We start from the raw sequence: 17,243 nt of genomic DNA on the forward strand, positions 1-17,243 counted from the left end.
CAATATATTCAGCAAAAGAAAAAAAGTACCTTCTTGGGACTGTCCGTCAATAAATCTGTAAATCTCCAGTGTACTGGCGACATTTAGAGGGTAGCATTATCTTATGAGTATACAAACAAGTTTACTGTCATGAGCTTCAATTTCATAGCCTACTATAAATGTCTGCAGTCCTACAGTTAAAGTATTTTTACATTTACATTTATTCATTTAGCAGATGCTTTTCTCCAAAGTGGCGCACGTGTCAGAGAGAAATACAAGCACATTACATCAACAGAAGAAGATACTTGGATGCAGAAACGTAATCCTAGCGTACAGTCAATTTGTCACCATATGAACCAGTATACATCATACGAGTAGCTGTATAAAGGGTTATCCATTATTCAACAATTTCTAATAAAAATTTATTAAACATAAACACATGTTTATCATGCACCGAAGAGATCAGAGGAGAAGTGAGTCTGAAAAAGGTGAGCTTTGAGACCCTTCTTAAATGTCAAGAGAGCAATTCCGAGTGAGAGGGGAAGGTCGTTTCTCCAAAATGGAGTCAGATTCGAAAAACTTTTGTGATTTGATTTTGGACTTTTTGTGTGTGAGACCACCAAGCGGGCAGAGGTGGAGGAGCATGGCAGTCTGGTTGGGGTGTAGTGAGTGATCAGGTCTTGAAAATATTGGGAGAAGATCCATTGATGGTTTTATAGGCCTTAGCCAGAGTCTTGAATTTGATCTGGCCAGCTATAGGAAGCCAATGCAGAGAGACAAGGATTTGTGACACATGGGAACGCTTTGGCAGGTCAAACATGACTTTTGCAGCAGCATTCTGTATTAGCTGGAGAGTTTTGATGGCAGAGGCCAGAAGGCCAAACAGGAGAGAGTTGCAGTAATCCTGGCAGGCTAACACCATGGCTGGAGCAGGAGTTGCATAGAGTTTGTTGCGAGATGTGGGCGGATCCTGCTTACGTTATGCAGGATGTATCTGCAGGACCGGGTTGTGGTTTCAATATGTTAAGAGAAAGGCAGACTTGAATCAGTCATTACTCCCAGGCTCTTAGGCGATGAGGCAGAGAAAATGAGCGAGTTGTCCGGTTAGTATTTATGTTAATCTATTTACGCATTTCAGAAATTTGATTCTGTTTGATTCTGCTCGTGGCCACCCTAACAAAATTAATGTTAAAGAGCAGATGTATTTTCTGTGTTTGCAAGAACATATGAATGAGGCCTACGTATAGTCTTTAAGGATGGGAAATGAATAATTTATGTTGGAGACTCCGCACTGCTTTGATCAGATTATGCAAGGCTGTCTGCATCATGTGTCAGTATCATAACTGCAAGCCTCACATCATCCTGCCTCAGGGGAAATGCTACCATGTGTAACATGAAACAAACAGCCTCTTTGTTCAGTCAGAGCCAGGAGTGAACTTTAATGACATGGCCAGCATACAGTCAGTGTTGTCTTGCTATTCTTACCGCTGATTGCCACAACAGTAAAACATGCAATTCATAACCCTTTTAAACCGTGTTTTAAAATGAGGAGTTGTACTCAGCCCTGCAAAAAAATCAGGAAACAAATTCTGGGCAATTTTCGCATTTGTGAAGATGTGGGTACCGCGGGGTGCGGTGGCGCAGTGGGTTGGACCACGGTCCTGCTGTCCGGTGGGTCTGGGGTTCGAGTCCCGCTTGGGGTGCCTTGCGACGGACTGGCGTCCCGTCCTGGGTGTGTCCCCTCCCCCTCCGGCCTTACGCCCTCAGTTGCCGGGTTAGGCTCCGGTTCCCCGTGACCCCGTATGGGACAAGCGGTTCTGAAAATGTGTGTGTGTGTGTGTGAAGATGTGGGTCTCGCTATAGTAGCTTTTGGGCGCCACCATGTGGAAGATTAAAAAAGTCCATCGTGGAGCACAATATATGAAGCGTAAACTGAGCGTCAATTGAGAGCGTTTAAAGTAATATTCGATGCTATAATAACAACTTACTCCGTAATAGTTTACACGTAACCTTTGAGTCATATTAAGATGGTCAGCCTTGAGAAATGTCTTCATTTAAATTCCAGTAAACTCTACCCTGGAAGGATGATATCACACTTGTTCACTCCCTGCAACTGGTCTAATACACATCATCGATCTCTATTACTATTTGCGGAGTAACATTCTAAATATGAAGAGAAAATCGACTAAAATACTTTGGTGTGATGTGTGGCATTTTCAGGTACGATCGAAAACGAGCGAGATATTAGTAAAGAAAGGTGCGAAAAGGTTTAAACGTGGATAATGGTGTTAAAAGCCTTCCTGGATGTAACAATAGGAACTATTGTTATATGCTGTTGCTGCAGGTGGTAGTTTTAGAGTGTGCACCGGAAAAAAACTAGCCCAGACAATGTGAGTGTGTAAGTGTAGTGTGTTAAGTATTAAACAGACATAGAACTGGGATTGTCTGTCTTTGAGAAGATTCAAGAGACAGAATAAAACACTGGAGGAGTGACTGCACAAACACAGTGTGCTAGTCGACGGGCTGTCGATCAGTATATTATAGAAGGAGCCTGTGTGCTTAGAAATTTAAGAGAAATGTGGCCTGGAGCACTGTGTGTTCATGCAAGAAGATACACTTTGGGTGCATGCAAAGAAGTGTTTTATATGGACTCTGAAATACTTGAAATAGTAGCTGTGTGAGCCAGCGAACATGTCAAATACTTGAGATTTTCTTTTAAAAGTAAACACAGAACTAGAGGTGAAACGATCTGAGAATTAAAATGTTCATATGCTGGTGTCATACAGTTTTCTTTCCAGTTAGCACACACCCGTTTATTATGTCGTACTGGAAACTAATTACGGAAATGTCGTTAGAAACAAATATTGACAATATTATTGTTTATCTTTGCATTATATGCAGCACAATTTTAACAGTAACAATACATTTTCCGCCAAGGAAATCAAAACAGAGCCTTCAGTCATCGGCGGGAACACGAGGTTATTTATATTTAAGTTTTTGTTCCGCCCTGCAATTGGTTAATAATATCATTCCAATATTTTGCTACACTGCAGTGATTCGATGATGCGTTTAGGCGTCTCAGTATTTTGCCTGATTGAACAGCAACTTTTCGTATTAATACACTCTGAAGTGTTTGCGGCAAAATTAAAACATTGTTTTTATAGCGTTAGTAAAATTCGCCTGAGCACATGCTCAGTTTATTAACGCTTTACTGTGAATTCCTTTTTACTCAGTTTTGGTAATTATCATGATTAAATTTGAGTGTATCGCTGGACGGGCTTTAGGACCTTGCGGAAATGTAGCTCGTATACAGTAGTTACGCCAATGGATACAGAAGCGGAAGGAAGTGAGGAAAACAAACTGTAAGGCGCTGAAACGCTGGCAGAGCACTGGTAATTTCAGATGTTCTGAAGAACTCTTGTGGGTTAGTATGTGGCATTCGGAGTTGGGACAATTTTTAACAAGCAGTAATTCGGAAGAAACGCGTCTTGAGGCAATTCCAGTGTTGAACGTGCAGCCCAAGGAGTTTAGTTCACAAAGGCGGCGGAGTGACACTGAGAGACGTGAAGAAGATCCCGAATCGCCGTTCAGTTTCGCTCCGCAGAGAATGAGAATAAATACTGACCACGACTTCTTTGAAGTAGGTTTCTGTGAACTGGCAGCTGCATGACACGTGGACCTTTTGTTTTCAAATTAATAGGTAAATTTATGTTCGCATTTTTGTTTGTGTTTCTTAGCGCTGACTGGATTCTCTTCATTTATTCCGATAGGACGGGGACATCCACAGACATTTATATTTACAGGATGTTGCCACCAGTGTGGCGGTCGCTTCTCAGGTTCCCACGTAAGTATGAGCGCAGCGCCGCGCGTGTGTCTCGCGTGCGCGTACGATGCCGTACAGTGTGGATTTAAACGCAACTGTGTCTGCGTGTTTGTGTGTGTTTGCTTACAGGGTGTCCGAGTTCAGGTGCCACATCTCCGGCTGTCACCAGCTCTTCAACACACTCGAAAGCTACGAGCAACACTACAGCTCCGTTCACAGGCACGTGTGTTCCAGCTGCAGACGTCACTTCCCGTCGAACCACCTGCTGGACATCCACATTCTGGAGTGGCACGACTCCTTGTTCCAGATCATGGCAGAGAAGCAAAACATGGTAACACGAGCAGACCCTGCAAGTGCTGAAGTGCTATGATTTGAGGATGCAGTGTAATTGATAGGCTGTTGAGTGTGTTTTTAATACATCATGCACACATCAAAGAGAATATTTTCTTAATAAATTGTCCTTCCTTTTAAAAAAGTCATGTTAATGTCAGATTTCTGTTAGAGATGTTCTCCAGCTGTGCCGTGTCTTGATACTGTTGAGGATATGCTGCTGTTGTGTGGTAACTTCTGGTACAGACTTTCCTCCATTGAGAGAAAGGATTGAGATGCTTGATTAAGACTTCTTTACTTTTCTTCCCTAGTATCAGTGCTTGGTTGAAGGGTGCAGTTCAAAATTTAAGACAAACAAGGAAAGGAAAGATCACCTTATTAAAGCGCACCGCTATCCTCCAGACTTCAGATTTGACAGATCAAAGAAGACAAAAAGGTAAAAAAAAAAAAACAAACTTAATGCCATTATTCTGTAGAATAACAGTTGAATTACACAAAACTATGTGTGGAGTGTTCTGTGATGCTCTGCAGCCCTGGGGTTGAGAATCACTCTGTGTGTTTTTGTTACCAAACGTGTCTGGCAGTGATTCTTTGTCCTACAGCAGGCTTCCACGGAAGGTAGAGCAGCAGCAGCAGAGCGATGTGAGCATGGATGTGGGCTGTGATGCTGGCATGGACTGCAGGGAGCCTGTTGCTCGGGAGTCAATGGAGCCCAGCCAGTCCCAAAACCCAAATAATTTGGAGGTCGTCATGTTGGAACACAAGCCAAAATCGAACTACTCCTCCAAGTCAGTATTCCCATGATTCATAATTTTTCAGTCATTTTTTGCCATTAGTTTTTTTTTCTATTTAAACTTATTTGGCAAACAGAATGTTCCCTTGGATTTGTTAACTGTGTAATGTGTTACAGTAAGTTCACCAGGAACAGGATGTAACCATACAGTGCCTGTGTATATACTGTACACAAAATATGTAGTAAAATGTGGTAACTCGCTCTAATGTTTTTCCCATAAAAACTGAAACATTAATTGTTAACCTTTATTTCTATTTGCTGATGTCCCAGTCAGGGCAATATTTTAAAAGTCTGGTTTCTTTGGAATCAATGAAGTGTTGACATGATCGGTAGACTCTCTTACATAGCTAACATGCTATGTAAGTCATTGGTGAAAGACACCATTCTTTGCCAGTCTAGATTTGTAGTTTACCGCAAATCAGTTTTAAGGCACATTTTAAAATTGTTGATCAATTAGAGGTGAAAATCAAACACACTTCATACAAACCAAGAAATAATTTTGACTTGTTTCATTAATACTTGTACTAAGTAATAACCATAAAAGGAGTGTCACAAAGGTTGAGTCAATTCCAAATGTATATAGACTTGAATGTCCTGTTTTCTGTTCATTTAACAAGCCTGAAATGTGAGATGGTACCTTTTCTTTGTTGCCTCTCCAGGGTACCCACGACAGTCTGCTTTGGGGCAGGCTCGGTCCGTGGATTCCGAGGAAGGAGAAAAAAGTAGGCAAATAATTCTTAGCAGAACAGTCAGTGGCAGTGCTACTTGTCTTGAGACTGTAAAGTTATGTTGAAAACACCAGTTTAAAATAAACTGAAATGCATAAATTATTGAAATGAAATTTTTTTTTTTTCTTTTTTTTTTGCAGGTGAGATATGAAATGCAAATCTCAGAGGTCTGTGTTTGTAGTGAGTTGAAATAATGTTGTAACATATAACATTTCCAACAATGGAAAAAAAAACATATAAAAACATTTCAGTGGGAAAATGAAGACATCCAAATTTCCCAGTTTCCCCCTAAAGTAGCAATATAATGATTCGGAAGTCATTTTTTTATTTAATTAAAATTAAAGTTAACCTGAAGTAGGTTTGTGTTCATTTTATGTTGGTGAAATGTTTTCCTGAATCAATTCGAGGTTTATGCCTGTAGTTAGTAATGTGCCCAGATGGTGGCGCACATGCATTCTGTACATGACTTTGGCCAGGCCCATACTCAGATACTGGACATTTTATGCCGTAATTATTTAGATAGTTGAATATTCTTTCCTGTGAACCGTGTAATGGCTGAGCTCCATCTGTAATTTAAATCTTAGATGACACCTCGAGTTTCTTTCCTGCTTCTCCTCCAGGAGGATGCTTTCAGCGAAACACTTCAGTAGGCCAAAGCACTTGGGACTAGTGCAACATACTGTTATAACTTTGTGAAGCACTATCTCATCTAAACAGAAATAATTGACTCATTTGAAAGTGGAGGTGACCGTGCTAAAGTAACCATTATTAAATTGAGACTATTGATTTTAATGCCTAGTTTAATTATTCCTTTAAGGCACTGCCCTTTTTCCATTGTCAGCAGTAGTAATTTAATTAAAGTCCCTTGCTGTACAAAATTGTAAAAACACAAGTATTTACAAACCACAATATTAAAAAAAAATGTATACATGCATGCAAATATTATGCAGAAACAAATATATCGGGACAACCCAAAGACGTCTGAAAAAGTACAGTAAATGAAGACTTTATTGAATACTTTGTACAAAATGTATCTAACTTATATGTACATGAAATATACATAGATGTACACACTATAAATGTCATCGCATTATATAAATATCAGTAATTCTTGCGCATTTAGCTCTACAAAACTTTTCTCAGTATTTTATTTACAGTCGTACATGATCATGCAGGTCTTATTACACAAAAAAACAGCAACTATTTACCATTAATTGTTCATATGGGCGAATCGTTTAATAATGTGTAATAGTGCTATTTAAATAAGAGCTCGATTTGAAATAGAAAACAGGCCTCCCTTGTGTTCAGTCCCACTGGGAGTAACAGGCAGCAAAACGCACAGTCTTCGCTTCAAATTGACGCAAAAGTCGAGGGGGAGAAAACGCGCTCGAACACAAGCTTCGGAATATATATATATAAAGGTGGCCCATGTGATTCAGAAAAACAGCCCAACATGTTTGAATCTTAATTGAAAAGGCTTCCGTTTTATAAATCAGTGACGCAGAAAATACTTTTTATATAAAAAAAAAAAAAATCAGGCACTCGGGGTTGTTATATTGCAGCAATAAAAATGGATTTGTAAGATCACTTTGTCTTTGTTCTAAGCTGATGAATATTTGGTATCTATAAGTACACATTCGTGAAATCAGTTGTTTGTCCAACCGCCCTGCTTTAAATTTGTGTTTTATTTAGTACCGTTTAGAGTCTTTATTGTAGCTGGCAGTGGAGTTTGACATGTCCTGTAATCGACCAGCAATAACATAAATCAGACGTTTCAAGACGCACATTAAGAGCAACTGGTATTTAAACGAGCACTCAAATTTAATTGAGACGTTTTATGCGTTTTCGAGTACGCATAAAGCCATCTTGGTCTTGGAATAAAAAGAAAGTGCAAACTGTCAGTCTCCAGTATTGTAACGCTCCGCGGTAAAATAAGTCTTTTTTTTTTTTTTTGTTAAACGCGACTTTGCGCTTTTGTTGTTCGGTAGAGAATTTAAGGCGCGTCTAAAACATTTGAAACAGCACGATGTAAGAATGACAAACTCGTCCCCGTTGGTTGAACATCTTGCGACGCACGGAAAAGAGAATGGATCAACAGTAAATTAAATGTAATTGAAACTATAGACAGTACGACTTAGAAACAATAATTAAAGGTGTTACTCAGTATGAAATACTTGTGAAGGGACAGAGGTGCCTTCTTCCGCGGGTGGGTCTCCTTTGGGTGAAGAAGTCCTCCACGTGAGCGTGGCCGTCCAGTCACCAGCGGGGACGCGACGATCACGGGACACTCAGGACAGGTAGTACATCCCGTAGGTGACGGGTCCAGCGAACAGTCCGGGCACCGGTAAGGTGGGCCTGGGGAACGCCTGCGAGGGTCCGTAGAGGGAGGGCGAGCCCACGGCCGTGCCCAGGGGGAACGGGAACGCGAAGGCGGGCACGAGCGGTTTACTGGCCAGTTTCAGTTTCTCCATCTCGGCCTCCTGCAGTCTCTTCGCTTTGGCCCTCCGGTTCTGGAACCAGATTTTGACCTGAGTCTCGGTGAGGTTCAGGGAGTTGGAGAACTCGGCTCTCTCGGCGATGGACAGGTACTGCTTCTGGCGGAACTTCCTCTCGAGCGCCAGCAGCTGGGATGTGGTAAAGGGCGTGCGCGGCTTTCTGTTGTTCTTGTGCTTCCGCAGCGTGCAGGGCGGCGGGCTGGACGGTCCTGCTCACGGGTCCGAACACAAACAACATGAGCGTGACGGCTAAATCAAATGAGCAACTCATTGGATTTAAAAGGCCTGCATTCTCCCGAAGCATGTGCGCAAATCTGCACTTTTTTTTTTTTTTCTTCATTAAATTCTCTCACGTCACAACTGACTCGGGTGTTTTCATTTGAAGCAGACTTTTATGAAAGTACGTGAGTACATGTTCAATATAAAACAGTACCTCTAACAAAAATGACTGACAGCTCAGCTGAAGGAAAGACTTTGCGAAGTGAACAAACTAGTAGTGTATAAATCATCATGGCGCTCAAAACTTAGGATAAACTTGGATCTAAGTTGACAATTCTTTGAACCAACACAACAAAAAAAAAATCCGGCATTATTAGTACTTAATATAATAATGGTGAAAAATAAGACATAATGGGCACAATGATTGTAATAGTTAAAGACGGCGATGACTTACGTGAAGAAGAGGAATAGGATGAAGTCTGAAACCAGGTCCTCTGGTCGCTGTCACGAAGATCTTCACTCTCCTTCTTCTTGCAGTCTGTTAAATGCGTGACCTTCTCCAGGGAAATGCCTTTCTCTGTGTACACTGTCCTGGCGGAAGGCTGTGTGAGCTGATCCGCAGTCAGAGTCGGGTCCGAGGTAGCGCACTGAGTCCGACATGCCGACCTGTCTGAAATGAGCGCCTCGACGCTGAAGGGAAGGCTGATCGTCTTCTCTTTACACCCCTTAGAGGTTGCCATGTCATTTGATTTTAAGTCTTCTCCTTCGGAATCCTCCCTTTCGTGCGGTTCTTTCTCGCGGGAATTACACCCTTGGACAGAATTCATAATAAGAGAATATGGGGCCATACACGTTAGAATGTCCCGCGCTGACAATTCCGAAGAGGATCCCGAACCGCTGCAACACAGCGGCACCGCGCTACTTCGAGTGTCAGAGCGCTCCGCTGCAACGTATAAAAGTTGCTCAAGTTCTCCGTCATGTCACCGCCGCCCAATCGGATTCTTCATTTGGCCCCGTGACGTGGATGAGAGTCCTTGGATTGGTCAGATGGTTTGCGAAGGGCCTCAAGAACGAGGTAGAAACAAATGAGTTTATTTAAAAGAGGAGCGTAGCTGATGGGCTAAGGGTTACATATACTGGAGACCAAAGCCAACAGATAAGCTTAACTAGAGTTATCCGAGAGACCCCGATAACATCTTACCTGAGCTGTACTGAGACTACACAGCAAATGAAGTATCTTCCACTTAAACAATGTAAACAAATTAATTGCACGCGGCTTAAACGCAAGACGTGTCTTAACGCAATCAAGCATTACTGTTAAGAAATAATGGCAAGAAGTTGAAAAGTGGGGGAAAAGTGTGTGTAGGAGTGAGTTTTAACCCATCCCCACCATTAAAAAAGATTTTTACGCACCCGAACAGCAGAAAACGTCTCCAACCTATACAACATACAAAGTTTTAAAAAGTGCAGTAGCGCGAACAAAAGATGTAGAATATAAAGTTCACGCTGTACCATTGAGATCTCGTCATATTGTTAAACATATTTTTTAAAACACAACAAAAAATGTTAAAACGTCTTTGGTTATAACTTTTGAAGATGAAATTTACTTTGTAAAAACTGTATTATGTTTTAAAGGCCGGTTTCTAATTATGCAATATTGGAGCAAATGACAGAGTGCTTTAGTGCGCTCAGGTGGCGGCTCACACTCGGCCCTTACGGTGACCCGCAGACCAGTCGGCCGCAGACGGACTGTGTTCCGCCAGGCGCCAGGCTCGCTGCGATCAAACAGGGCGCCCCCTCGGGCAGCGCGTAACACTTTTAACTCCACTAAGTGACTGTCCTTAAAAGACTTGAAAGAGCAGCGCGTAGGTGGGGGAGGGGCGGCCGCCTGCGAGCTGGTCACCGGGCGCGTCCCCGTGTTCTCGGGCCCCCGCGAGGTTTGCCACGACGGTGAACGTACCTGTGGAGATGCTGGAGTTTATAACGGATTTCTAAAGAAGATGCAAAACAGGCCGCGATGCTTTCAGCGGATGCTGACACTGGCCACTGAGCGTTTGGAAAAATAAATCCTTTTTATTTCCACGACCGACACGAAAACACGACTATTTTGTGAATAATATTCCAGTTTTACCAGACACAGTTGACCGAGCGTGTGGCAGTAGGTTTGCGTTCAATTCTGGTTGCAGTGACACTCAGTAGAGTCATAAAAAATATGAAATAACACCGAAGCGCTCATCTGACAAACTCGAGACAAACTCGTTTTACTGCGTATTTAATGTTTGTGATTCAAAACATACTCTGAAAAAGTGACAATTCTTCACCTAGTTTCTTCCATCAGGTAGCGCGCGTCTCAAGCGGGAGAGACGCGGGTCACGAGGACACGTGTCGCGAGGGAAGAGCGCGGAGAAGAAAGAGCGGCGGCTCGTCGCGCGCTGGCTGGACGGGGCCGCGAGGTGAGTGTCCGCTACAAGCGAGACACATGATATTAGACAGAAAAGTGCAGCATTCCGCTGCGATGAGACTCAGACCTTGACGAGGATATTTTCGACATATATCTCACTGTACGTCACTGCACGTTTTTCTCGTCTTTTCGCTTGACAGCAGTATCTGTTGTATGGAACACATGTAATTTATTTACACATTAACTGCTGCCGGATTTTTACGCACATACATGTCATTCCTTCAGCATTAAACAATTTTTAATCTCCTGTTAGTCTCAATACTAGTTGTTCTTCTCCGTTCCCGCCTGCCCCCCCAAAAGCCGCCCAGTAGTTTAATTTAACCGTGTATCTTTGAAGTAACTAATTTACATGATTAAATTTGCGTTCTCTGACTAATGGTGCAAAACTTTAACACAGGTAATGCATAAAGCATCGAATGCGAACACCACAATTTCTAATAAAACGTTTGTTTCTCACGGCCTCCACGTACTGATCTTAAATTCTGTGTGTGTGCTGCTGTCTCGTGCCATTTATTTCTTTACAATATAGTAAAGTTTAGGTCTATCTGTCTGTCTGTTTCCATTTCTCTCTGTCCATCTGTCTCTACCTTTAGAAATTTAATGCCCACAAAAGTAGCGACTGTTAGGAAAATACTGATGAATTACTCTTATATTTAATAGTTTATAAAATTAGAGAAATAATATATTCTCACCGCAGTTACTATAAAATTCCGCATCGGGTGCTGGAGCCTCTGGAGGTAACAGAGGAATTTAAACATGAAATTTAAACAGGAACACGTTTTGACCACTGGAACTTGTAATATATATGTGATAAAGACGTAATAGATTAATACACGTAGATGTGAATAATTTTAATTAATTTTCCAATTGTGTTTTTAATGGAAACTGAGGAGAAAAATGTAGAACAGAGAGAAAATAAAGTATGCAGGAAATTGCAATCTGTTGAATCAGTTAACAGCTTTATTTGCAGCAGTAATAACTGTGGAGGTGTAATAATCTGTGTTTGTGCTCACAATGTGCTCACGATGTACTCATGATGTGCTCACAGTCTCCAAGTCAGAGTCATCAGTTAAATGTGTGCTTTTAGTCCGGAGCCGAAACACAAAAGAGTTCTCAGTTCATCCAGAAAAATCCTTGTGTTTACCCTGCTGTCCCATGATAACCTTGAGCTCTCCTGTGGTCCCATTATGATGACCCCCCAGGAGGTCAAAGGAAGTACAGTAAATCCTGTCTGCCAGAGGGATGGACAAACCCCTGTTCCTTTGACTGGAACTTTTCTTTCCCAACTTTTAGTAAATTTCTCAAGTAGGATACATTAAATATTCTGTCCTTAAAAGAACTGAAGAATGATCAGTCGTCGTACACTTATCTAAATACATGTGAGGTGATTGGGATAAGCATAAATTCCTTTGATTGCTCAAATTGTTCAGAAAATTCATTAAACTTAGGAATTTTAAGAGGCAGAGAGAGAAACGAGTTTACACTTATTCTTAAGTGTGTTAAAGATGCTCTTCAAGAAATATTGTGATGGCACTGGATAGCTGGTAGCTGGATGCCGCCAAGTTACACACATGAGTACAATATGGTGTGTCCTTTAGTTTCACCTAAGAGAACGTTGAACTGCTGTATGACACTGAACATTTTATATGTCCTGAGGGATATACAGCAGTAGTCACCAAATGTTATCACCATGTATAAATACACTGAAATTTCACTTATTTTCGGGGACAAGTTAAATTGCAAATTCGTTCAATGAAAAATAACTTTTTCAAACAATGGAAACACACCATTTTAATCTAATTATGCACTCCTTGGACCCTAGTGACAGATGTAACTTGTAGTCAGTCTGCAGAAACCAGTGTAATGCTTAGGGATGAAAAGCCTTTGGTGGCATTTACATTTACCTGTGCATTTATTCATTTAGCAGACCCTTTTATTCAAAGTGATGTACATCTCATAGAAAATACAGTTTGTGCATTACATTAGCAGAAAGAGAGACTCAGATGCAGACGTGTGATTCTTAAGTGCAGTCAGTTTGTTTCTTTCCACCGTATGCACCAGTGTTCATCACACGAGTATCTGCATAAAACTTTCAGAATATCGACAATTTCTGATCACCTTCTTATTAATTTTTTTTTTCTTTTTGAGACACAAACATAAACATTTACGTACATTACAGGAGTAGCTGCGTAAAGGCTTATCCGGGCTTGATCTTAAAGTTATGGTGCATGAACATGTACACCTCACATGAACTTAAGGGATCATGGACGAAGTGAGTCTGGAAGAGGTGATTTTAGACTCTTTTTAATGTGGACAGAGTTGCAGCAGTTCTGAGTGAGAGGGGGAGGTTGTTCCACCACAATGGAGCCAGATCTGAGAACCTCTGTGCCTTACCTTTCGTGTGTGGGACCACCAAACGGGCAGATGTGGAAGAGCGTAGCGGTCCGGTTGGGGTGTAGCGAATGATGAAATCTTGTAGATAGCTAGGAGCAGTTCTATCGATGCATTTGTAGGCTATAACTAGGGTCTTAAATTTGATCCGGGCAGCAGGAGGGGAGATACATGCGAACGCTTCGGCAAGTCAAACACACCTCAGGCAGCAGCGTTCTGTATCAGCTGTAGAGGTTTGATGGCAGTAGCAGGAAGGCCACACGAGAGAGTTGCACTAATCCAGACGGGATGTCACCATGGCCTGGACAAGTAGTTGGGCAGAGTCCGTTGTGAGGTAAGTGGATGTGTACGTATGTATGTACGGACATGTACGGTATTGTAAAGAATATGTGCCTTTTATGATGGTGTTATTAATTTGTCAGTGAGTATGGCTACACCCACAGTTGGAGCTCTCCCTCCATGCGTCCAGTGTGTCCCACACATAATCGCGGAGCTGTGGGACAGCATCTGCAGTGTTCAGGGTTTTCACAAACCATCATCCCATTTGGCGTAACGCAATCCAGAAATGGAATCCAGCAATGATCTTATTGTATTTTTGTTTTACCAGATTCTCTGATCCGATAGACTGACTGCCGGGATTGACCTGAAACTTCACAGTGATGGTATCTGCTTTCTTTACAGCCATTAACTAATTTCCTTTCTCTCTTTGTGGGGCCTTCGTTATCCCTGTGGGAATTCAGTACCATTTTAAAATGCAAGCTTTGTTCCTCAGTCCACGGAATCCTTAACCTCTTTATTGAATAATTTATTTTTCCCCATGTTTCTTTCAGGTCATTGTAATTGCTTGAGAAGTTAACATGGAATATTTTTCCCCAGGATCCCAAGTCAAAATTGACTATAGTTGTGCCAGTTGAGCGATTGTTTGGCAGCAGCCCAGGCCTGTTTTGCTTAGCTGCTCCCTCTTTGAGTTCAAAGTTTTAAGAAGAGCTGATTTCATATGGAATGTTTGTCTTCCTCCTGGGGGGTTACACAGATTTCTCATGCAACCCCTCGCCCTGTCACTGTAAAATTAAAAAAAACACAAACATTTTCTGTCCACGGAGTTTGATTGTTTAAGGAGGTAGCTGTGGTTTGAAAAGAGGCCTGTGTGAAGTTGCCTGTGTTTCTACAAGCCTTTTAAATTTGGTTTTATTTTCAGTTTTGCTGCTTTCCTAAAGAACTGGAGAAGTCATTGTTATAATTAAGTGAACTTTTCTGTTCAGGAGTAAGAAACTTTACACCATGTTCAGTAAACAGTTTAAAGTTCAAAATAATATCCGGTATGTCATTTGAATATTAAAATACACAACAGTTACCATTACAGATAATGGTATTTTTTTACAGCCCTTGCAGTCATAAATAAATAAATGTAAAATATCCTAGGATGTTCCATTACAGTCTTCCCCAGCTTCAAAAGGTAATGTGTCTCTGAAAAACCCTTTAAGGGTGAGTTCTTGTAAGTCGAAGATGTAATTACTATTTGTTTAAAAGGGAATAAAAAGTTTCTGAACCCCAACAGTGACACCCATTTATAAAATATCACCAAATGACACTGAAATGGGCACAAATACTTCAACAGTTAACATAACAAGGCAGTTTCACTATACTATACACAAACACACATCATCTGAAACCGCTTGTCCTAAACAGGGTTGCGGGGAGCCGGAGCCTAACCCGACAACACAGGGCGTAAGGCTGGAGGCGGAAGGGACACGCCCAGGACGGGACGCCAGTTCATTGCAAGGCACCTCAAGCGGGACTTGAACCCCAGACCCACTGGAGAGTAGGACCCAGTTCAACCCACTGCACCACCGTGCCCCGTCAGTACCAGACATCTTCATAAAAATATACTGTAACCATTTATAAAAAGAAACTGTAAAACATCAATATACAGAAAATAAAAACACAGTAATACCTACCTCTTGTAGTGATTTGGATGCATTCTTGAGAAATGAGGTGCTAAAGGAAACAGTACTATAAGAGGCCATTAATACAGTATATGTATATTGCACAAATGGAAATATGTGCATTGCAAGTTATTTTAACCTGAAATATGCATACAATATATTCATGCACCACAGGTTTCCTTCAGGAGACAAGCTAAAGAAGAGACGCTCAAGGTGGAGTGAGAAATGTTCTTTTGTTTTTTATTATTTTATTTGCAAGGTGCAGGGTGAGAATGAGGGGGTGAGGGGTTGTGCAGTGTGCAACTTGTGGTTGTGCTTGATGTCTTTGGTTTGGGCTCCATGTCCAGCAGGGTTCTGTACTTGCTTGTGCTCTGGAGCTTGAAAACTGAGCATATGCAGCAGAATATAAAATACGGTATTATGTGGATTAGTTATACCTTTAATAGTAGCAAATAAACTGAGAAAATGGCCTATTTTATACATAACAAAAAAAATTAAAAAAAGATTAAATATTTTTAAAAAAATTTAAAATATGGCAAATTGCTGTTATGATTTACTCAAAGGCTAAAATAAAAGAGCTCTTTTATACAACAGTGCAATAGGCAGTACTGCTAATGGGGGTATTAGTATATGTATAAATGCCCACCCCTTCACAAATAAATCCCACCTCCGTGTTTGCATGGGTTTGCCCTCACAGTCCAAAGGTATGTGTTTTAGATAAATTAGTGACTCAAAATTATGTTTATGTGTGTGTCACATTGCTTTTCCATATACACGCGTGAGTGGCTGTAGGGAGTTCAGTGTCGTGTATCTAACACTATAAGTCATATAAATAAGTCAATAAAAGTGTCTACTAAATGAGTAAATGTAAATGTCTTTTGCCAGTCAGCACTCTGAGGTGTGTGAAATCCAAATTCAGACCTTTTTTAAAAATTCAATGAAATGCCTCAAAAGTTGAAGTAGGGATATTAAATGAAACGCCTTGTGGAGTCGATTCTCGTAACTGGAATGGCTGTGTCTCGGGGGGTGATTGTAATTTTTTACATAAAAATATTAGGATTACGGATGGTTGGTAGAAAACATGTTTTTCATGTATGTGCATGTTGAAGCAAAGAGCAACAACGGTTGGTGTTGTAATAAATAATTGATTTCTTTATTGAGGAGGTGCGTCTATCCACTGCAACGTATACTGACCGTGTCCTGATCTGTGGGACTGCCAGTAAGACTCCGCGTTTCTCTGCGTTGCTTGACATCCTTTTGCCTCACACTCCAAAGATTGTCTGTGACATTTTGCTTATTCATGTCTGTAGTCCTTCATTACTGCTGGTCGCAAAGCGGACAAACACTCCAATGTCTGCACTCAAGCTGGGGTTACAGCAGGGCTCAGAATCAGGCAAGAAAAATATCGTGTATGGGGGTTGCCTGTTTCTCAGGACTAGATTCCCTAAATTACTTATGTATTCATCCTGTGAAAAGTTTTATTCTCATCTTGTATTGATCTTATCACATGTTCAGCGTTTTACACCCTCATGGGTTTCATAGCTGAAAGGTGAAACACTTTTTATGTGCATTTGTAAATAGATTACTGATGTTATGTGAGGACATCTCAACTGCATATTAAACTAAATAATGGAATATTTAATGCACTGTGGTTAAGGACGAGCATGAAAATGAAAATTATTTTGTCCTAATGAGGAGATGAAAATTATATGCATGATTAATGCAATTTCATGCACAGTAGCTGCTTCCAGTTTGGTGCTGAATCAAAAGGCGTTTGGAAGAACCAAGGAGACTTTTGGCTGAACTGGGATCTGTGATGTAGTTACTGCCAGTGAAAACCACCACAGTGCCATGTAGAGCAAAATCTTTCCTGCTTGTCCTCTTCTTTAAAGGCAGAAAAACTGAGTCAAAACTCGAAATTTTTGTTAAACCAAGGTTGTCTCGAGTTGAGACTCTGCATTTAAATGAGCCTTTCTTATGTGATGAACATCAGAGCTGCTGACTTTTATATTAGCTGCTGTCAGATCCTTCCAGGAAACTGAGATTTAAAAAGTTTCATTGAGGGCTATGACTATTTG

At 41.1% G+C, this 17,243-nt stretch overlaps 2 protein-coding genes across 3 annotated transcripts; one reads left to right on the top strand and one right to left on the bottom strand.

Annotated features, from left to right (window-relative positions):
- Positions 1-3,251: 3,251 nt before the first annotated feature.
- On the top strand, positions 3,252-6,611 carry znf511 (zinc finger protein 511). Of its 2 annotated transcripts, none has more exons than XM_018766009.2 (7): positions 3,252-3,619; positions 3,750-3,823; positions 3,932-4,133; positions 4,444-4,568; positions 4,738-4,920; positions 5,585-5,647; positions 5,794-6,611. In XM_018766009.2, exons 1-7 carry the CDS (start codon positions 3,410-3,412, stop codon positions 5,795-5,797), a joined length of 861 nt encoding a protein of 286 aa, XP_018621525.1. In that variant the 5' UTR covers positions 3,252-3,409; the 3' UTR covers positions 5,798-6,611. The 2 variants fall into 2 exon arrangements, with proteins under 2 accessions (XP_018621525.1, XP_018621523.1); XM_018766007.2 differs by having other exon boundaries at positions 3,254-3,619; positions 4,735-4,920.
- A 160-nt stretch (positions 6,612-6,771) lies between these two features.
- On the bottom strand, positions 6,772-9,292 carry msx3 (muscle segment homeobox 3). Its single transcript, XM_018766173.1, has 2 exons — positions 8,822-9,292; positions 6,772-8,357 (listed from the first exon to the last, which is right to left on the bottom strand). The coding sequence occupies exons 1-2, from the start codon at positions 9,213-9,215 to the stop codon at positions 7,942-7,944; spliced, it is 810 nt and encodes a 269-aa protein (XP_018621689.1). The 5' UTR covers positions 9,216-9,292; the 3' UTR covers positions 6,772-7,941.
- Positions 9,293-17,243: the final 7,951 nt, after the last annotated feature.

Source organism: Scleropages formosus, chromosome 8 (genome assembly GCF_900964775.1).
Source record: "Scleropages formosus chromosome 8, fSclFor1.1, whole genome shotgun sequence".
NCBI classification, from domain to species: domain Eukaryota; kingdom Metazoa; phylum Chordata; class Actinopteri; order Osteoglossiformes; family Osteoglossidae; genus Scleropages; species Scleropages formosus.